At 43.6% G+C, this 23,127-nt stretch overlaps 1 protein-coding gene across 1 annotated transcript in view; it reads right to left on the reverse strand.

Moving 5' to 3' along the window:
* Positions 1–1,725: 1,725 nt before the first annotated feature.
* The window catches only part of ENDOD1 (endonuclease domain containing 1), a gene marked incomplete at both ends in the record, with an annotated part of 30,620 nt that continues 9,218 nt past the window's right edge, over positions 1,726–23,127 (reverse strand). The window contains one exon of the mRNA XM_080701240.1: positions 1,726–2,922. Within this exon, the coding sequence (XP_080557366.1) occupies positions 1,726–2,922 (1,197 nt within the window). The remainder of the gene's footprint in view (positions 2,923–23,127) is intronic.

Genomic DNA, 23,127 nt, shown 5'->3' on the forward strand with positions numbered 1-23,127 from the left:
TTGGTTTGGTCCAACTATCTCTCCGGTCGCTTCTAAGATTCCCTTTCTTTCATCTAGCAGAGTTCTCGATCTATCAGGACCAGGGGAAACTCTTCTGCTTATTCAAAGAAACGTGTTGGTGAATACTGTTTAGGATTCTTAGGTAAATCAAGTACATATGTCTCTAACATGGACCAGTCTGGCGCTCCCACTTCCAGCCCTGCATCACAAATTGCTCAGGATGGCAGCTGGCTGGCTGGTATTTCTACTCTGGGTGTGATTCAACTACTTTCTGCAAAAGGTGATACTTGCTACACTTACATGTTTCATCCATCAGCCCCACACAAATGATTGACACACTGTTTTTTTCTTTCTTTCTAGATCCCCCAATTTTTGTGTCTAAATTTCTGATGGATGATGGGCATGCCCCAAGATTAGTATTTTTCATGTGGCTCATTTATACCTCACAGCAGCTCTTCAGAACACTCAGAACTATCCAGATGGTTCCATCCCAGCAGTGGACGGCAAAGCAAAATTTGTTTTTTCTTGTTATCATTTTTAGTGCAAAGTTTAAAAAGGCAAGTGCTTGACCAAAACTTTGAGAATAAGCTCTCAAACTGAACATACATTAATGAGAGAGTTATGTTTTCTAGCTTCAAACACACTATAAAAATAATTTCCTAAAAGACAATAATTCTTAAGTATTTATATACATACTTCTTTCCTAAGATATATAGAATTTTTTTATTTTTGTGGCCCTTTCATATAATCATACCAAAACAATTATTTAAGAACAGAAGTCAGAGGGTGTTATGGTATCCGATACTTACTTGATGCATTAGAAAGATCTAGTGTGTTGCAAAATATGAATTTTCACATTAGCTCAACATGTAGACCTTTGAGTTCACTCTTTTGGTCAGTGATTTAATATACATCAAGACAATGCACGCTTGGCTAAGGATATCCTTGGACCCGCAGCACCTGCTTAGGAACAGTGCTATCACCTTTATGCTCCCTTCTTTATGCTTAAGAGGACACTATTTGCCCCATTCAAAGTTACATTCAAACTTTGTTATGCCACATTTGGCATAAAATACTTATCATTACCCTAACAGAAAACTGCAGTAAACTTCAACTCCAGAGGAAAATAGGAAATTTGACAGGTCCTTGAGAAGCCTGGGAAGCTAAGAGATCTTACAGATTATCTATCTATAAAAAAAAGTTATTTCAACAGAGAAGCGTCATCTGCATCTACCAGGGTCAGCAGAGCAAAGAGAAATGCTCAGAAACTGGCCAAGGACATGTAAGTTTGTTTTGCCTTAAATCTCAAAGGTCAATGGAAAGTACAGGACTCCTTTCTCCTTTTCTCAGAAACGCTCTGGTGTAAATGTATGCTCTTTCTAATTCCCTGTAATTTCTATCACAAATGCAGACCAGAATGCTTCAGGTGTTTTGCTCTGTATCTGAATAAATAACTAAAGATAACAGTGTCTTGGAAGTTTGCACATATATCTAGAGGTACACAGCAGATTACTACATCTAATCCCACCCTGAACATTTTTCTTGGGTCAAATCTAAATTGTACCATTTTCCTTTGCAAAAATGGGCAGACACCCTCACCAAAGGCCAAAATACAATGATAATTGATAGTGAATAGAAACCCATTTCAAAGGCAAAATATTCCAGCTTTCTCTATTAAAAAAAAATCAAATTTACCATGACTGGACGCTATTGGTTTTTTGAATTCTATAATTCCCCAGAATTTTCAAAAGTAACCTTGTAGCCAATCCGCTTGAAGATACTAAAAACAACCTGAAATAGCCCACCCATGGTGCCAAAAGCAGTCTCAAAGAGTAGAGAGATGGTGCCACCAATGCCCATGGCAATGTCCTTGCACACGATTGGAATTGCACCCATGGTGTACACAGGGAAAGTGGCCACATCCATGAGGACTCGGACAGGGATGCTCAGAACGCGGCACACAGCCTTCAGCAGACAACAAAGGATCCGGAGAATGGCTCTGGTGATTTTGGCCAGGACCTTGAGCACCTTCCAGGGGACGCTCACCAGCTCTTCTCCAATGGCCATGAAGTATGAGATGGTGGCCGAGCCCAGGCGGTGAAGGCAACTTTCTATACCGTCGATCACCTGCTTAGTAACATACCACAGGAAATAGAGAGTGTTCTTCAGGATTGCTACCACGAGAAAATAAATTAACTGGAAAAGCTTGATGAGTGGGGTTGCAATGAATCCCAGGAGTTTTCCCAGAAAGCCACTGCTGGGTGCCTCTGGAGGAAGCTGGGCGGAGCTCTTGCTCCTGGAGCTGGAGAGGGGATCCGAATTCTCTTGTGACTGCACCATTCGCTCCTCGTCCTGGACCTGATTAACCATTTCCAGGATCTTCTTCATTTTCTCTGTGTCCTGCTCAGACTCGCCACAGTTGTTCTGGAAGAGCTGAGGGTTGGACGGAAGCAGTTTCTCCAAGTCTTTCACCATCACATCTTCTATGATGTCACCTTCCCGGGGATGCTTGACAAAGCCCATGGCCCAGCCTCCACCGGGGGCAGCACAACAGGCTGCCAGCCAGACAAACTCGGGAACCACCACTCTGTCTTTAACTCTGTGGTCTGAGGGCACCGCCCCCGTGATGATATATAGGTCTTCTCCGTTGCCACAATATGGGACTAGGGCCCTGTCCATTAGGCTGTTGAGATTCATGTGCCACCGTTCCCTGAAGGCCTGGGTCATGGGAACGGAGTTTGTCAGAGTGAATATGGGCGTCTGGAGATCATTGTTAAGGGGGAGGGGGTACAGCTGTCCTCTTTGATAATCAGAATCGAGGTAATCTGCATTCAAGGCCTGCTTACTCCCCAGATTATTTACAGAAGTGATGACCTCAGCCTCATTCATCACCTCCTCAAGGTTGCTGTGGGGGTCATCAACCTGAAAGAAGAGAACAAATATTAAGATGCATCCTCCTCGCAGCAGAGAGGGTGCACTTGGATCATTCTGCCAAGTCTCTAGGTGGTCCCTATTACTCTACCATTTCTAATGCTTGGGTGTAGAAGGTCTTGGTTCTCCAATGCACAAACTCTCCATTCTACTACCCTACAATCCCAGTGTTTAAAAGCGTCCTTCAAATAGGCGGTTCCTATTTTACTCTCTGTGCTTACCACCACCTTTCTCTTTTATAACACTCCCTCATTCGCACACACCAAGATGAGACTTTATGGGGATGTACTGAAGATGGAAGTCAGGGTCTCAACCCCTAACATGTGATATTCTCTTTGAATCTCTGCAACTTTTATGAATTTCATAGCTCTTTTTTAGGGGAGGGGAATAGTTTTGCATGATATTCAAAGTAATGATAAAAAGAGAAAACAAGGGGAGAATAGATCTGAATAGGCTCATAAAAATCAGAACTGTAACTCAGATAATCAGCCACTGATGTTGACTGAAATTTAATGCACAGGTTATTAATAAATGTTTATACATTGGGGGTATATGAAAAGCATTCGGCTCTAATCAGAGCATTCAAACCAAATGGGAGAAAACATAGAGTTTGGTGTCAGTTATTAGATATCAGGAAAAACTCAGAGTCAAATTAGACCAAATGCTATTTGAACTTAATCTCCTTATGACAGTCATTATAACTAATAATTCATTTTCTGTCTTGGTCAATTTAGATATGTCCTATATATCAATGATAATCAATATATACACCCTTTTTTGATTCTGCTTTTTATAAAAGAAACTTCCTTTTTGCAAATCAATAGTACAGTGCATATTGTCACTTTAGTAATCTGAAAGGGCCAAAGAGCTTGGGATTAACCTATGTTTTTACCTCCCAAGTTAGATTATAAATTCCTTGACACCTGGGACCATGTTTATTCCCCCAAAGGATCCAGCCCAAGGCCTGAAAAGTACTAGGATTCCAAGGCACTCTTGCTCATCTTTATGCCTTGAGATGACTATCATGGCAGTACTTATAACAGCAGGAGGCTGAACAAACCCACATTTTAAGAAATGAGACAAATAATGTTATAAATTATAAATAATGTTTTACCCATCAAAGAAATATCTCAAAGTCATTAAAAAGCATTTTTTTCTATGTGTGGTACCGGAGATTGAACTTGGGGGTGTTCTACCTTTGAGCTACCTGCCTCACCCTGACTTTTTGAAACAGGGTCTCACTAAGCTGCCCAGGCTGGTGTCAAACTCACAATCCTCCTCTCTCATCCTCCCAAGTACTAGGATTATGCGTGCATCACAGCACCCACCTGAAAAAGCTTTTGTAATTATGAAGTACAATAGTGGGGAAATAAATATATGTTATGATGTTAAAAGCAAAAGGCAGAATATCAAATTAAATGATCATAAATTTTTTTTTAAAACCAAAAAATACACAAGAAAAATCTTTGGAAGAGAACACAAGAAGTCAACATGGTTGTTTCATTCCTTGGGATGCAAGATGTATCTTTTCTTCTACTTGTTTCTCTCTATACCTCTCCTGCCAACATCAACCCATAAATTATTTATAATAGTATATCTTTCAAAGGGGAAAAAAAAAAGCCAAAGTGTAAGTTCTCACTAACTGATTCTCTAGTGTTGGTGCTACTCGCTAGAGCCTTCATACAAACCCCCAGTGGAGTTGAGGCCATAGGGATTGTGATGTACCTCCTGTCTGGGGCAGCCCCACTGTGCATCTCTCTATCTCTAAAATGGCAAGTGTAGGGCCTCTCACGGAGTCCATGTAGGGGTAGTGAGGGAATGAAAGAGCAAGTTAGTGGCAAGGGGGAAAATACACTGAAGCCTAATGAGGTAATCTACAGGCTGATCCTACTCGCTCACTCTGTCCCTTCCCCTAATCTTAGAAAGATCCCAGACATTCTCCACTCCCAGCCACAACCCCTATAAGACAGAGATAAGAAACTCATTCATTTTGCAAAGCTTCTGTTTCTGCTGAGAGAGGAAAGATACACCCCCAGGAAATATTAGCTTCATTCTTGAATCATGAGATCAAGATGTGGTAGAACCAATATCCATGCACTCTTGGGTGTAAGGTCAGGGGTTTTAAGATGCACGTTTCTTCATGGCCACTAGGTCACTTTCTCTGCATTGAACCTGGCACAGTGTGTTCAGCCCTTCTAGAGGAAGTCTGAAAGTGTTTTCTGAGTTGGCGGCCCTGCCATAGTGCATGCGCAGTATGCCAATGAGTCGTCAACACAAGGGTCACCCAGGAGTGAAATAGTGCCTACAAGGATAGATGGCAGGCCTGGAACCTGAGAAGAGAAGAGGGTTGAGTGAGGAAGGGGAAAGGAGGAAATGAGAGAAATAGGAGAAGAAAAGGGAAGGAAAATGAGAGAAACAAACAGACAGACATGGTATCCTGCTCTTAGGCAGAAACCAGGACTATGAGTTGACTAACTCCCAAATTGCAAAGCATGAGATCTCCAGGATGCTACAGTCAAAAGAGACTGAGCTGGTGCTTCTACATCATCTCAGGCTCCTTGGGTTCATGGGTCTCCAGATTTCTCCTATGGCCGTGGACCCAACAATCAGGTTAAGACTTTTCAGTCTTCACAGGCACCTGGAAAATGGACCAGGATGGAACCGAGGTGGCTGGGAAGGTCAGGCCCCAACTCCACACTGGGCCTGTGCACCCCTCTCTTAAGACCCTTCCCAGGCAAAGTGATAACTAGATAGACTATATGCACTGAATATGCAGGCAATAGAAAACATGTCTTCTCTCTGTTCACTCTGCTTTCTTCAGATACCCATATCCATGATCACTATAATCTTATGAACCAATATTTAATCCTATGTTCTCATGATAGGATAAAGTACAATGTTTGAAATTCACGCTGAAGACCAATATTTTTCAAATTATCAATTAAATATTTTCAGGGCGATACTTGGGATTAAACCCTGGGACATTCTACCTCTGGGCTATACTCCCAGCCCTATTTTATTTTTTTATTTTGAAACAGGGTCTCACTAAGTTGCTGAGGCTAGCCTCGAACCTGTGGTCCTCCTGTCTCAGACTCCCAAGTACTGAGATTACAAGCATGTGCCACCATGCCCAGATAAATATTTTTTCTTTTCTTTTCTTTTCTTTCTTTCTTTCTTTCTTTCTTTCTTTCTCTCTTTCTTTCTTTATTTATTTTGTGTGTGTGTGTTTTACTGAGGATTGAACCCAGTGGCATTCTATCTCAAAGTTATACCCCCAGCCCTTATTAAACTTTTTTTATTTTAAAATATGGTTTTCATTAGGTTGCTAAGAGTCTTGCTAAGCTGCTGAGGCTATTCTCAAACCTGATTTCCTCCTGTCTCAGTCTCCCAAATAATGGGATTATAGGCATGTGCCATTATACCCAGCCAATATTTTCAATATAACATTATACAAAAAGCATATTGAACTTATTTTACAGATGGAGAAATAAAGCTATGGAAAGATGAAGTAACTTTCCCAGTTATCCAATAATTAGTGACCAGACAACAATGGAGTTTAGTTTTCTTCCCCCAGGGCACTTGCTCTTTACTACTAATCCACACCCCTCCCATCATCCTAATAGACACATCTATGCAAATTTTCCCTATCTGGGAGCAGAAAACATCACTGCACTCTCTGTAATTCCCTTCTCTTGGTGTCATGGAATAAATGAAGCTTTCTGAGATTGCAGGGAAGGAAGGTACTCTCTGAGCCCTCGAGGCTGTAGCCTCAGGCCTCCCCTCTGCTTTTTCCCAGGGCATGCAGCAGCTGAGCTATATGCTTCATACCCCAAAGTATGATGGCCCAGGGAGTGGACAACCACCCAGAATGGTTTCCACCATCATACTACCCTCAGAAACTGGTCAGGTGGCTGGTGTGTGGGAGGCACTGTTCCTGTGAGCTTCTCATGTGGCTGTTTGCTCCCTTTTTCTTCTCTAAACCAAAAAAATGGTAGCACAGAACAGTAATCATGGAAGCACAGCAAACCTTCTGAAGAATAATCCTAAAATCAGTCCCCTCATCACATCCTTCTCGAACCCTTCCACTCCACAGAAGGGAGTGGGACAGGACTGGGTATCGTGTGACCAAGGTCACCTAATTGAACTGAGTAGCTTACTGGAGTCGGGCTGTGTTCCATAAGACCTTCAATTTTCAATGAACAAAGACTTGTTCGTATTTCCTCCTGTAATGATAGGTTCGTGGGAAGAATAAAAAGCATGGAAACCCAAGAAAGGTTGAAATAACAGGCTCCGCAGAGACCAAGAACTGTGGTGTACCTTGGCATTGCTGGAACCAGAAATGGATTCCAGACAGTCCTAGCAGATCTGACTGAAAGTCTGTGGTTGGGACTAATTAGACAGGACTGGCTGCCATTAGTGACACACAGCCACACCTAACCTGTCAGACCTTCTCTCTCCTTCCCACCTGGATCTTTCTACACAGCTCTTCTCCCTTCACGACTTTTTCTCACTCATGATCACTGGTTCATGGCTTCTCCAGCTGCTTGCCATATCATTAACCTTCCAGTTTAGCCCCTTCTATTACCCAATTTCCTACTTAAATGCGAAAGAGAGAGGCTCCAATTTCCTCAGCTCACCTCTTCAAACCAGGCCGTGTCGTGACAAGTCTATAGACCTGCTGTCACTGAGTCCAGGGTCACCTCTGTCCAATCAGCTGTGGGCTGGGAGCTGGAGAGAGAGCGGCGGTGATCCACATCTGCCTGCCCCTCCATCAGGGGCCGTGGAAGGGCCAGGTACTCTAGGTTTCGCTTGTCTGCTCATGGCCAATATACTAATATAGTGCAATATACTAATACAGGTAAATTAGTATGGATGCCACTAGCCAAAATTAGAACACAAAATAAAAATGAAAGAAATTCTACAAGCTGTATCTAAGCCAGTATTAAATAACAAAAAAATGATAAAGGTGTTTTATAAGAAGACATGCTGAGAACTTATCTTCCATAGCGCTCCATTCTCTCCTTGGAGAACTCAATTAGCATACATCAAAGCCTCTCCTTTTATCCTCTCTGTCATATCTTTTTTTTTTCTTCACATTTTATATCTCATTAACCCTCTATGCTCCCTTCTAGGTGCATTCCTTAGATAGAGCTTCCAATTCACTGAACCTCTTTCAGCTATGTCTAAGCTTTATAGCTTAGTTTTCTTTTTAATGCAATACCATTTTTTCTATTCTAGCATTTCCACTTAGATGCCCCCCCCTCAGAATTCCTTTTTATTTTTCAGTAGTTTAGATATGCTTGTTTTCAGGTTCCCTTTAAGTACTTTCTATTTTATTTGGTTTTTCTGTTCATTTTGTTGCTTCTACTGATTGGCTTCATGGTGCCGGGTATACAGGAATGTTTTGCAGTTTTTGCAGGTGAGCTGATCTACATAAGAGGCCAAGGATGCTTTTACTGGTGGCAGGTAGGATGGTGGTGGTTGATAAAAAAAAATTGTTTTTCATAGTTGGCTCTGTCAGAACTCTAGCTTCTGACAGATTCTGGACAAGCTTTTGAGTTATTTCCTTAGTTCAGAGTTTCTGCAGAGAGAAGGCAGTGCAGATTTGGATGTCACAAAAGGAAGATGCTGGTTTTAAGCTTTACTTCTGGGGGTTGGTTATTTTTGCACTTATAACATGGCATGCATAGCTGCTTCCTAAAACAACCTGCAAGTAGAGATCTCCTGCCTGGCTCACCAGTGCTGCGCAATTCCCCAGCTCGCAGCTCCACCCAGTGAGCCCAATTCCAGTTCCATGTCATGAGCATGATACATGGCTTTGATTACTGTCCCAGGCCTATTAAAGCCCTACTCCCTAAGGTACTTGTGGGTTTCATACACATAGCTTTGGCTACTCATTTCTTTCTTTTTTTTTTTTTTTTTTTTGTGGTACTAGGGATGGAACCCAGGGGCCCTCTACCTCTGGGCTACACTCCCAGACCTATTTATATTTTATTTGGAGACAGGGTCTCTTAAGCCAGCTGAGGCTGGCTTCAAACCTGCAATGATCCTCCTGTCTCAGCCTCCCAAGCATGGGGATTACAAGCATGCGCTACCACGCCCGGCTACTCATTTCTTATATATTTCTGGCACCTGAAAATTTCCTTTCTTTTTTGCTCAAATATACACCTCATTTTTCAATTATGTACTTTATCCAACATTTCTGTGATTGCTATGGGAGAAGAGGAATTCCACATATTGGGCACTTGACCAGATGTTTTATCCACTGTCTTAGGCTTACGGCTTCTCCTAAAGTATGCCTTGCATACCTTTGTAATTATATAATCCATTTGCCTAATTTGCTTCAACTTCTTTTCCTGTATTTAGTCCACCTCCAGGATCAGTGTTTGGTAAGCAGAGCAGTGCCTTTTTACAGACGGTGCCACGAATTTTACAGGCTGAAACCCCTCACTAAAAGTAGGGTACAGGGAATCTCAGACCTTTCCTGAACCACATAGGCCAGTTTGTAAACAATGTGATTCTATTTTCTTACTAATTATTTTGCATTATCTATTACTCATACCTCTTTCCTCTGTTCATGACGTGTTTTTGCCTTCTTCAAATGTATTTCTTCTGATCTTTTAATTAAATAACTTTAGAATCACCCAAAAGAGTTGACATTACATTACGAAGCTACTCTGACGTGTCATTTATAAAGTGTTATTAAATCCCAAACCTTTCAATGCCCTAAGAAATCATCTCCACTTAGAGAAGTGCCTGATAATGCCAACTTGCTCCCTGTTTTAAGATCGGTGTGTGTGTGTGTGTGTGTGTGTGTGTGTGTGTGTGTGTGTGTGTTACTGGGGATGGATCCCAGGGGCTTTCTACTTCCCGGCTTCACTTCCAGACCTATTTTATATTTTATTGGAAACAGGGTTCCACTAAGTTGCTGAGAGCCTCACTAAGGAAGTGAGGCTAGCTTCAAACCTGCGCGATCCTCCTGTCTCAGCTTCCCTAGTACTGTGATTACAACATGCCCAGCAGCTCAAGATCAGTTTTTTAACCTATGACAAAACTTTCTTCTGCTCTCAAGATGACTAATGTTTTCATAGCTTTTGTTAAAGTCATCTAAAACTCTAAATAAAACAGCTTCCCATCAATAACATGCTCACTCCTCTAAAAAGCATCCCAATACATTTTTGGTAGGCTCTTATTTTCTGCAAGATGGCAAAGCAAGCGAGTGTGTGTGTGTGTGTGTGTGTGTGTGTGTGTGTGTGTGCATGCGTTTGCATGCACATGACTAAAATATCTACCCAATATATGGGAAACTGTATAAAAAATAGTAATATTAGCTGGGCATGGTAGTATACATCTGTAATCTCAGCACCTGGAAGTCTGATACAAGAGGATCACAGGTTCAAGGCCAGTCTCAACAACTTAGGTAGACCCTATTTCAAAATTTAAAAAATAAATATAATAAAAATGGTTGGGAGTATAGCTCAAAGGTGGAACTCCCCTAGGTTCAATCCCCAGTAACACACACACACACACACACACACACACACACACACACACAGTGATACTATTTGATTACAAGAGTCAGTATATTTTTGATGCTCTGTCACTTAAAAGATAGATGTATTTTCCATGCTTTCCACAGACATAGTTTAATGATCTGGGTTATTGCAATTATAGTAAATTACAGACAACACTGCTCCCTAAGGACAAAAATATACCTATGATGTAAGGAGTAATTTCAGATTACAATTTCTAGATTACGCCTGCCCTGTTGTATATACCAGCAGTGGTTCTCTCGGGTTTCCCAGTGGAATCTCTGGAGGCAGGGGAACACACAAAGCTCTCTGTGTCTAATCCATCTCCCAGCTGACCTAGTCCCCCGGGCTGCTGATGTAATTTGATACAGTTGGTGTATTTAATGGAAATTTTTTTTCTAATCTCAACATGTTAAGTAGGTCTTAGAAGAATGAGCTGTCCCCATTCTACCAGCCTCCTCTCCCATAAATAATCTTATAATAAATTCCTTTTCAAATTTAGTACTGAGGGGAAAAAATTCTTCTCTCACCAAGCTGGTCTGTTTCCTTATACCAGACAGTAAAAGCTATTTAAGCCCACGGGGTTCCTTTTTTTGTTTCAGAAATAAGGGAAGGGAAACTTCCCTTTTTTGTGACAATATGCATATAATAAAAAAAGGGGGATAGAAAATTGAGAAGGAGAACTGGAAGGGAAATATTCATCTAGTCAACGATTTTATTGAGCCTCTGTGATATGTGAGTAGCATTGTGGAAGGAAACATTGGAACTGGTCATAATAATAATAAACAAACAACATGTATTGAGTACCATCTGCCAGACACGATTCTAAGAGCTTTACATCATTGAATCTGTAAGTGACTGAGCTAACTATTCCCTCATCTAAACTCACAATTATGTACAACTATTAGCATCTTTTGACAGACGGGGAAACTGAGGGCCATCAAGATTAAGTAACTTGCCCAGAGTCACACAGTCAGTACGTGGGTGGGTCAGGGCGTGAACTCAGAAGTCCCCATGGCTGGTGTTCCTAATCAGTGTTCCTTACCTCCAAACAGACTCTCGAATCAAGAGACTCCCCATTTATTTGTGGACAGAAGACACCAGTACGCAGAAAGTGAAATAGAAATTCAGGAGAAAAACAATAGTAGCAATGAAGTTTATATCAAGTGCCAAATAAATGGCGGAAAGAAAAAGAATCATCAAACTTCAGGGAGAGAAGGGCACAGTGAGTATATGGAGAGAAGATTTCTTGGAGGAAACAAAACCTGTAGGATGTGCAAGACACTGGCAAATGCAGTGAGATAACAAGGTCAGTAATGGCTTTCAAGGAGTTCTGCACTAAGGCTTAGGGGCAGAACCCAGGAAACGTGCGAGGTTTAACTGGACAGGCTAGCTGGGCGAAGGGGGAGTCTGGAAAGCATGCTGCTCACTCTTCGCAGGACCCCAGGAGCTGCCTCTGCATGTTGTATGTGAGAAAACTGAAACTCAGGTCAGCGGCAGGTACAAAGTCACCCAACCAGCAGGTGGAAGAGCCAAGGGGAAAGGCCCGCTCCTCTGCCTCAGAAGCTCCCAACCACATGCCAGAGGCAGCTCCAGCCCCGCTCAAGGGAAGCAGGGGTGAGGATCCAGATATGGCCACCGCGAAGGGACAGGGGAGGCCAAGGGCACTGTGAGGAGATGTGGTCACCTGGAATCATATCACAAGTCAGAAGAGACGATTTGGGCAGAGGATGACCAACAGTGTGTGCCCTGGGTCACAGACAGAAAACACAAGGACCAGACTGGGGTAAAGGCCAAAGCTTGGATGACAAGGGACAGGCAGGGCTCCGCAGTGACAGAGCGCAGCGCAGCAGGTGGAAGCCACTGAAGACAGGTGGGAGGAGGCCACAGAGTGGGAGTCTTTGGATAAGGGTAGGAGAGCAATGGGACCATAGCTGGAGGGCAAGGTCTTGCATGGGCAAGCAAAGACTGTCTTCCTGCCCAGGGTCGAGGGCCTTGGGAGGCTAGGCTATTTGATGCTGCATGTGGGGGCATCTTAGGGCTGGCTCTGGAGTCTCCAGAGCAATCAGAGGGCACCAAGCTGGAGAAGCACGGAGCAGAGTCCAGGGCTTGAAGACGGCTGGGCTGCACACCAGTGCGGACCTCGCAGGCCAATCTCCCATGCAGATCTGCCGCAGGGAGCTTGTCACTGCGGATGGACGAGGCGCTCCTTTCTGAGAATGGTGCTCAAAAGCAGACATGGTGCTCTGGGGCTTGTCAGCATCAATGCTGCGCAGCAGCCTGCTCCTCTCATTTGTCCTCCTCCTTCCGCCCACTCTTCTCAACTACCCTGGGGCTGGAGTCATGCCATCTTCACAAGCACTTCCCCTGATGTAGCTCAGCGGCATGCGGGGTACGAGGGAGCTCTGCTGCGGGATCAGGTGTCCAAGACCAGTCAGGGACTGTGCCAGAGGGCAATGGGATGGGCAAGTGAATAACCCAAATGAGCAGGAGCATAAGGAGGCTCTGCAGGGGACTACAGAGACTCGGGGAGGAGGGCAGAGGAGGGAAGCTTACACTGTGCTAAGATTAGCTTTAAAGAACACACACACACACACACACACACACACACACACACACACACAGGTGGAGGGCCAGGCGTAGCCCTGCTGAAGGTGGGCGGCTGGAGTGAGTGGAGACAGCACCCAAGAGCATGGGGTGCATGGGGTGCAAGTGGGTGGGCGATCACGGAAGGCTGGCCACCAGACAAAGCAGACAGGAATCAGTCATTGCACTGACAATACATTTATCCATCTGTCAGTCCCACTGAACGGAAGGGTCAAGGCTAATGCCTGTCTGTCTCTGCTCCTGCACCTGGCACGATGGCCCTGCACACTAGGAGGTAACTGGTATTTGTTAAAAGATGAACTCATGGGATCTTTCCATTGATCTTCTGATGCACTTGGGATTTCCTCCCGTTTGTAGACAAGGCTTCAGAGAGCACCGACTGTCCTCTAGCTCTGCCCTATGATCTTTCACATGGAAAAGGAGCTCATGATGAAGGATCATCAGAGTGGTTATTAAACTTGGCAGTGATTCAACATGGAGAAGGTGGAGTTTCCTTCCCCTGGAGAATTTTAAGCGGAGACTTGATAAGCCCATGCAAAGGATGAGTCAGACAAGATCTGGTGGTCAGGAGCCCACCCAGAGAGTTCCTATCTAACTCTGTTGAGACAAAGAGACTATTTCCTTTGGAGTTTGCTTTATATTTTAACAAGACTTAAATAATAGAACAAGCTGAATGATAGATGTTTCTATTTTGTTTCTGCTGTGTGAACCATGGTGCATGCACATGCGTGCGCGCGCGCGCGCACACACACACACACACACACACACACTGCTAAGTCGGCTGTTGTGGCGGAGCATATTTAAAATCCCAGTACTTGGAAAGCTGTCCAAAGCCAGCCTCAGCAATTTAGTAAGATCCTCAGAAATGTAGCTAGACCTGTTTCAAAATAACGAAAAAAGGGCAGGGCAAGGGGTGTAGCAGCCCCTGGGTTCAATCCCTAATACCAAAAATAAAACATAAAAGAGATGACCATCTCTGACCATCTCTGGTTGAGTGCAGCTGACATGGGAACATCAGATAACCTTATCAGAGCTGTAGGAGGCACAAAGGTCCTCTGCAGCCACACAAGGTAGAATAAATGAGATCTGAGTCTGGGTACGTCCTAGAAGAACCTACTTAGAAAACAGAAATATATTTATTTCTTGCTATTGAAAATAACCAGCCCTGGAGGGAAAGAGCTGCCTTTCAGCAAAAAAAAGGGGGGGGGAGCGGGGGGAGGCAATGGGCTGCAACAGCAGATGAAGGACATTTGAAGAGGAAAAGACCAGGAAGCCTTTAGTTCTCAGGAAAGAAAATCCTGACACACCCATTTAAGAAGGAAAAAAAGGCCTCTAGAAACAGCTTTAGAAGAATTAGGAGGATGCTAATTTCCCCTTCTTTCTTTTACTTTTTTTAGGACACAAAATCGTAGAACTTTTCATTTCCTGACTGGCCTGTTGGCACCAGGGAGGGCCTGCCTTCCTCCCAGTGAATCACCTTCCCTGGGCCTGGGCCACACACACCTTCCTGCTTTGGAAGGTGGAGGCATTCCCAGCGCTGAGCACGCCCTTGAGTGCTGGGTGAACTGGGGGTGCACAGAGGAATGGATGAAGAGCTGGCTCCCCTCAGTTAGAAGAAGGGGAAAAGGGAGAGCCTGAAAGGGTGTCCACTTCCATTTTACTTTTCTTTTTCTCAGGGGGAGGTGGGGGTTGGTACTGGAGATTGAATCTGACGCATTCTACTTCAGAGCTACATCCCCAGCCTGATTTTATTCTTTTATTTTGAAACAATGTCTTGTTGAGTTGCTGAGGCTAATTTTGAACCTGTGATGTTCCTGTCTCCAGCTCCCAAGTACTGGGATTGCAGGCATGTGCCACCACATCTGACTCTTCTTTAAGTAGGGATTTAAAAAATCCTGCCAACCCTAAACTGGCAATAGTCAGCAGCACAAAAGCCCTGGAGGAGGCGGCCATCGAGCAAAGGAGTGGCCTCCCAGGAGCCTCCTCCTCTGGCTGCCACATCTCACACCTCTCACATGGAGCTCCCAACTTCACTTCTTTCTGGAAGCCCAAGAAAGTGCCTGGACTCCTTTAAGACCTTTCCAGGCTGCACAACCTTCTCAGGTTACATCATCCCTGGTCCTCTTTGGTTTCCTTCCTCATTACTCACAGAAGCCAGCTTTCCACTCTGGATTCCGCTTTCTTTTCCAGAGCAATTATTCTTAGCGTTCACTACAAGCAACAGAATTCAGGAAAAGTCAGTTAAATTGAGAAGTCTCCATTTCTCACTTTTTCCACCTTCTGAGTTCAGAGAGGACCAGAGGTCCTTAGGCCTGGCCGCACACCAACATCACCTGGAAGCTTCAAAAATACCAGCCTTGCCCAAGTCTATTAAATCAGAATAATAAACAATAAAATGAGCCCTCACCAGGATGTTTGTAAAGTTGCTCAGGTGATTTTAATACAACAACTCCAAGTTAGGAACTGCTGGGCTAAGTCTTCATCACTCTGATGGAATAAGCCCTGGCCTTGACAGCCACTGGAGGGAATTAGTCTCCTTAAACCAATGGTTCTCGAACTTCAATTGGTATTCGAAGCACGTTAGTCCCTGTTAAAAATGCAGATTCCTGTGCTTCACAACAGCCATATATGCAGTAGATCTTAAGTGGGGTCTGATACATCCACACCCCACACCCCAGATGCAGGGGGTCCATGAGCCCCACACTAAGAAAAAATTAAATTATTCTGGGGAGCACACTGGCAGGGCCTAACTTACTCTATGACATTAGTATTCTGTGAGAGGCATGATCCAGATTGCAAGGGCTGGGAAGATTCTGTCAAGGTAGAGAGCAAAATAGTAAGGGCGTCATGGATCTTCCACCTGCTAAATCAGCTAATAATCTGGTCATAAAACATGTGTAAACACGGATTGCCTTGTTCATATGTGGACTGAGAAGTCGGGTTTTGCTATTTATACTCTTGAACATTTTACTACTCTACCACCCCTAACAGCATCCTATTACTTCCTGGTTAATGACAAACGGGCACATTCATGACCCTGCCCGTGAAATTCCTCCTGCCTCCTCTGCTAAAGATCCCCTAATACTCAACCAAAGCAGGCCACTCCTCACCTCCCACCGAATCCATTCTATGGTTGGAATGTCAATGCTCCCTGCTTCAGTCTGTACAGCTGCCGGTGGTTTTCACCGGTGGGGATGCCTTCAACATTCCTTTCTGCTACCTAAATCCTGCCTAGATATTCCTGTTCCAACATCACAGTCCCCCCACCCCCACCCCAGTGGTCTCCTCTGCCTTCCTGATTCAGAAGCTTCTCTACCCGTGTCTGTGGGGCTGACTTCTAGGGACTTTGAGCTCTCTCGAAGGTGGAAAGAAAAGGACCAGATTGTTCCTCCCCTCCCTGCCTGGTTGCCATGGTTCCCGAGCAGGCTGAGTCTCTCAGCAGCTGCAGCTCTCACCAGGCTCCACCCCCTGCCCCACAGGCCCAGGATGGTCAGCTTCCCGCTAGTGCTAATCCCTAGGTGCTTGACCATATCTTGTCAGCTCCCTCAATTTTCCATAAAATAGTTTCTTCATTAAATTCCATTGGTTAAACTATTCTAAGTTCCATCTGTTTCCAATCAGAACCCTGAAATCTTTCCCAAGGTCCCAACTCACCCAGTCCCGGGAGATCACACCATAAACTGAGTTATTTCTGACACTAGTTCTGAATACACACAACCCCCTCCTACCAGCCTCATGCCAGTCACAGCCAAGGGCCACTCAGTCTGGTGAGCAACAAGCCCATCCATGGCTCTCTGGGGTTTCCAACCTAAGAAACTCAGAGATGGGTGACAGTCAGTGAAAGGCGCGCAAGCTCCTGGATGCAGTTCAGGGTTGGCAGCCAGGCTAACTCATGGGAACGCAGAGAGAAGAGAGAGGAGGGTAAGAAAGAGACCCTGAACAGTCTGTGACTATTTGGTTGCCAGAAGCTTCCCAGCTCTGGTTCTTTGAAGCCGATGTGTGTCTCTTTTCCTGCACCTGCAAATCCACCCGTGCTAACTATAGCCCTATCCTGCACCTGAGTAAGTATGAGTAAGCTTATGATTCATGCGTCAACAAGTCTGAAAGATCGAGCTATGAGAACCCAGTTAGCCCCTGACGGAATAGGGACCAGGACTGTGAAGACAATAGAACCTTCTAGATATCAGGGTTAAAACTGTGGAACAAATGAAAGAGACAAATCGTCTTGGCTGCAGAAGTCTAGGAGTGGAGGGCATCCTAGGGGACGGCCAAGGAATTTCTGCCAATTGCTCAAAAGAGAAGAGTATCCATGGGCAAAGATAACCTATGGGAGAGAGCAGGGCAGCTGAACCCAGAGAAAAAGCTGAGGCTGCCACAGGTAAGGTGGTGGCAGAGCAGGTGTGTGAGAAACCAAGGGCTCTTCAGCAATGATCCTGGGTCAGCCCTAGGAGTGTGGTACTCGTCCTGGTTGTCTAAAGCACAAAGAAGTAAAGGTCGCTTCTTCGCTCAGCATGCTTAACCTGTATGTACTGAGTGCTTGGGCACAATGCAGAGAGCCTTCTGCACACAGCGTCTCACTGTATTCTCCCACCTCCTTTGCAAGGCAAGTGTAATTTATTAGCCCCATGCCACAGCTAGAGAACCGGGCTCCATGAGAGTCAGTAACATTTCCAAGGTCACACAGATGGCCAATGGCAGAGCTCGGCCTCAACCCAATTTTGTTTGACTTATAAAACCCATTTTCTTAACTACTCTGTGTGTTTAGTCCCTGCCCCTTTGGGGGCTAAGAGTCTATTGAGAAAAAATTAAGGAACCACTTCTTGGTCATGATCTGCCTTCCAAAATAAGTAATAAAACACCTGAGGGTGAGGATGCTGTCTAGTTCCAGGTCTGCATCCCAAATTTCTATTTCTTGACTTAGTCCTAAAATCTCAATAAGCAGTTTTGATGCTGAAGATAATGACCACAGAGACTAAAGTAGCAATTAGCAGTGGGATGTAAGATGACTTATCCTTTACAATGCTAAGTCTAGAGCTGCTGACCAGGAATGAATAAATGAATGAGTAAATGACCAAGCAAACAAATACAGTGTGAGCTTGTTTCTGTCACGTAAACTCCTTGTAATTCTATGTCTACTTCTTCAATCCCAATTCACTGATAAGGAAGAGAGAAAGTTCTTGCTAAATCTATGTCTCTGTTTGCCTGTGAGCACATCTGTTATGCAAAAGAGTGATTGGGCTAAGAGGAAACACACACACACACACATACACACACACACACACACAGCATACATACCAGTCTTCTTAGATTCTTAACTTTTTCTTTCCTTTTCTTTTTCCTTTTTTTTAAATGGGAATTGAACACAAAGGAATTCTACCACTGAGCTAAACCCCCAGCCTTTTTAACCTTTTATTTTGAAACAGAGCCTCACTAGATTGCTGAGTCTTACTTTGTTGCTAAGGCTGGCCTCAAATCTGCGATCCTCCTGTTTCAGCTTTCCGAGTACTAGGATTTCAGGCATGCCACGGTACCTGCTTTTCTTTCTTCTCTTCACCAGCTAGCCCAGGGCACTGAGCTGTGGGAGGAATGGGAGGAATGAAGGAGCAGACGGTACCCACATGGCCACAGTGGAAGCAGCCCCGCATTATGAACCCTGGTCAATAACTGCCTGGCCATGGAATCTCAGCCTGATGGATTCTACTCTCAACGATGAGTCACCCACATCTGAAAACTGGGAGGACCCACAGCATGTCTCTTCACAAGACTGTAATGGAAAGCCATTCTTCAAAGCCAACAGGCAAAGCGCCCCTGCATTTTAAATATCCTTAGAGAAGGGAACTTGACAGACCTTGGCCTCTCTTCCATAGTATCATCACGTTCAGGAAATGGTTTATTTGCATTCTCTTTAGGTTCTTGATGCTTACCACCTCTTAAGCACAGAAGACAATCCCTGCTTCTCAAAGCTGTGCAATAAACATCATTTGAGGTTAAGAAATGAATTTCCATTTCTTTGATTTTTTTCCCCTGAGTTCTACAAATGTAGCTCACGTAACCTCTCCAAGTACTCTAATGTGAGCTTGTATGGCAATATGGCTTAGTCATAGAGCACCAGCTCAGAAATGTAAAGAATCTGTCAGCTCCACCACTGCCTGGCCTTGGGACTTCAGGCAGACCAGTGACTCCCTGGTCACGTGTCTCTGCTTCCAGAAGAGGAAAAGGATCCCGCCCACCTCTGCAGGGGAAAAGGGTTGGATTATTTCAAGCCATTTGTGAGCTATTTGTTATATTTCTTGGAATAAAATGTGATGAAGAAGATCTTGCAGGTCTTCTATTTCTAAATTAAAATACTTAATAAAATAAGCTGTTTATCTGCTAATTCACACATAAGAGGGTCCCTATACTCTCCCACTCCATGGGTGTGATGATTGTGGCTTCATAGAACCTTGGAGACTATAATAAGGGGTATGAAATGAAACATATGTGATGGAAATTTCTGGAATGTTACACACACACACACACACACACACACACACACACACTCATAAATTGTAAAGATTGGTTATCCATGACAAATGGGACCTTTTCTGTATATACTTTGAAATGCTCAAGAAAATTTTCACCATGAGTATATGTTACTTTTATAATCATAAAAAACCTAAATGTTATCAATAACTACCACCACCACCACCACCACCACCACCACCACCGTATAAAGCTTAGCTGAGAATTGTTTACAGGTTTACATCTAAGGCTACTATGCTATAACAGGAATAGGACTGCTCAGCTTTCAAATGCCAGTGCCACTATTCCGTCCACATTTGCTAAGTGCTTAATATCCAGCAAGATTTTTTATTCGCATACTAAGCATAGTTGGTTGGCATAGCCTGTAAGCCAACTCGAATCTACCACCTGTTCTCATAAGTAAGGTTTTCTTGTACTGTATGTGGCTGATTTTGTGCTAAAAGAGAGTAGTTGAATAGTTGCAGCAGAAACTATTTAGTCTGCAAAGCCTAAAATGTTTGGGCCTTTAAGGAAAAAATTTAAGTTAGATAATGAGGATTCAATGGTGAACAATAACAGCCCTGGCCCTGCCTTAATGGAATTTAGTAGGCTAGTTGGGTACATAAACAGCACTCAATTAATCACACAAATACATGTGTAAATGCAACGTGTAGGCAGAATAAGGTGTGTTGGGTGGTACTACAGGGTATTATGGGCAGTTGACCTAGTTAGGAATATTATGAAAAAACAAAAACAAAAAACAAAATGCATAGCATGTAAAAGGCCCCGTGATAGGAGAGAATGTGGACATTTTAAAAAGAAAAAAAATGCCAGAAGGAAGCCACAGTGGTCAGAGTCAAAAGTCTGGCAAGGTGTGTGACAGCAGATAAGGCTGGAGAGGGACTGAAGCAGAGCAGGCCAACTCTGGATAAGGTGCCTCTATCGGAAGAGAAGTGGGGCATCCCAAAGGGCTTCCAGAGAGCTCACAGGAGACCGAGGAAATGAATGTCACGAGAGGAGCTCCTAGCTTCAGACTGGAGAAGGGCTGGAGGAGAACCAAGTGGAATGGGTTAACCACTAGGAAGTTGTAGATTAGAGATGACTGGAGCTTTGACCTCACAATAGAAATAACAAAGAAGAAGTCAAGTTCGGGCCAACTGAGGTACAGAAAGTGAGGTCATCAGCCACCCAAAAAGCCCCGTCTTGTAGGAGATGTGTCCAGTGCTATGGTGGGTACCACAGTGCCAGATACAACAGAAACATCCAAGAATTAATGAGAAAAAAATTTGCTTCATGAACTTGGCTTTCCTTGATTCATGCTTCCAGCTGTCCTGAGATGATAAGAGGATGCTCAAACTTTCAGAAACAGTAACCACTTCCATAGATGGTCCCTGGTCCATTCAATCAACAAATTTAATCTGGGTCAATTCCTTCTTTCAGTTATAAATACTAAGATAATGGCCAGCAGATTACTGAAACCCATATTGCCATTTAACAAACACATCTGCCAAGCTATGTCAAAGTCAGGACTAAGGACAAAGGTAAGAACTTACAAAGGTCAAGAAGTTTAGTTTCTTATGGTCATAAAAGAAAAAAGAATTTCTACACCTTCAGGAGATAGGGTGTTCCAAGTTGGAGCAAAGTCCCTCTTCCAGTCCCAAAGTAGAACTCGTTGCATTACTGGGTTATGAGTGCACTACCTTGAGCTGGTTTTACTTCCCTGGGGAGCCAGGCTGGCTGCATTACAAGGGCTCCTAAACTGGCTGGGACTAAAGAGTGGACTGAGTTCTCTGCCTCTGCTGAAGTGGAACTCTGGAGGGTGTGGTGGCTCTGCACCTCCCACCCCCCCCCACTCCAGGGCAATTGGTATTAGGTCAGGAGCAGGGCTCTCTTCAGCCTGGTGTCCCACATCTAACCCAGGGGCCTCTCTGACAGCAATAGCTCCATACCCCCATGGAATCAAGACCCCATCCCTGCTCACCTCTAACAGTTTCACTGAGACCCAGGGAACAATACTTGTCCTACAGAATTAACACAGTTTCCAAATGATGTATTTTCTCCAGCCTCAACCTGGTGCCTTATGCATTATAGGAAAATATCTGTTTGCATAGGGAGGACCAATGAAAGTATTCAAGATGAATTAGAATAGAACAAGATTGCACAAGGGGGCAGCAGGCCCCTTCCAAAGCAATGAATAGTGAACCTATAACCCTGTTGTTGCTACAGGCACAAAAGATGAAGTCTATGAGCCTGTGACTATCCTTGGCTTGGAGCTGTGAGCTGATAACATGCTCAGCTAGTGAATGAATATATGGACTTTCAAAGAAGGAACTTCATTCAACAGAGTTAAAGAAAAGCTCACCTCACACATTAACAGGTTTGGTAACAGAGGACACTCCAGGTACACTGCCATACCAGACAGCTCAGGTTCAAACCCCAGTCCTGATGGGGATTGAGCCAGTATTGATTGTTAATAAGAGCTGTATTAATTGCTAATAAGAACAATATTTCATACTTAGGCAAAAGGATAAAATCCTTTTCTCTGCCTCTAAGTTGTCAGCCAAGAGCTGCAGCAAGGATTGACCTTGGTCAGCTAAAAGTTGGCTGTTGGCTGAACACTGAATGTTAAAAACAAACACCTACTCCTAGAAAAAGAATTATATAGATTTTCACAATAGTTTAGACTAAAAGAAAATTAATATAATTAATATAATTAATTTAAAGTTAATAAAGTCATATAAAGTTATATAAGTTAATATAAGTATATATAAAGGTAATATAAAGTTATATAAAGCTTTTTCTAAGCAAGTTATATTAACCCAATATCAATTACTAATAACACAAAATAGTTACAGCTCAAAACATCCATACTTTAAAAGACTACATTCCTGTTTCTTTCTATTTTTTATTATAAAACAAGTTTTCAACATAATACATAACTTCTAGCAGACAGAGATAGGAAAAGGCTGAGAACACACCAAGGACACAGGTATACAATACATGCTATAAAATCAAGAGTAAAAATAAAACCAAAGACAAAGAGGGCATATACCATGCAGTCCCTAACCTTACTAACCAAGTAACACATTTTGAGCAGTGACATCAGACCGGTTTGTCCCTGTGAGGATCAACAATGAGAACTATCAGAAAAGGCTTACACAGCAGAGATACCTGGCAGGCCTGCACCTGCTTTTGGTGGGAAAAGAAGATCATTGGCTAGACAGTATGGGGAAAGGGAGATAATGAATTCTTATTTTTAAAAAAAGTATGCATTCAGAGACTTTAGTCTTACTTTCAAAGCACTCCACTGTGTCCCTTTGATGTAGTGCTTTGATTGTTCTGGCCCGTGCAGCAGTGTAGTTCTGGCTATTTTCTTTAAACTAGCTAAGAACAAGAACCTTCGGCAATATCTCAAACCATTACCAGTCCCACTTCTCCTTAGCTGCATGAGTGTGGAATAATAATTTAAGCTGTGTGCCTCATTTTCCTACTCCTTCTAGGGAGGATTATAATTGCTTCTATTTCCTAAAGTTGATATGAAGCCTAACCCATTAAA

The sequence above is a fragment of the Muscardinus avellanarius genome, assembly GCF_963383645.1.
Source record: "Muscardinus avellanarius genome assembly, chromosome: 1".
Lineage (NCBI taxonomy): Eukaryota > Metazoa > Chordata > Mammalia > Rodentia > Gliridae > Muscardinus > Muscardinus avellanarius.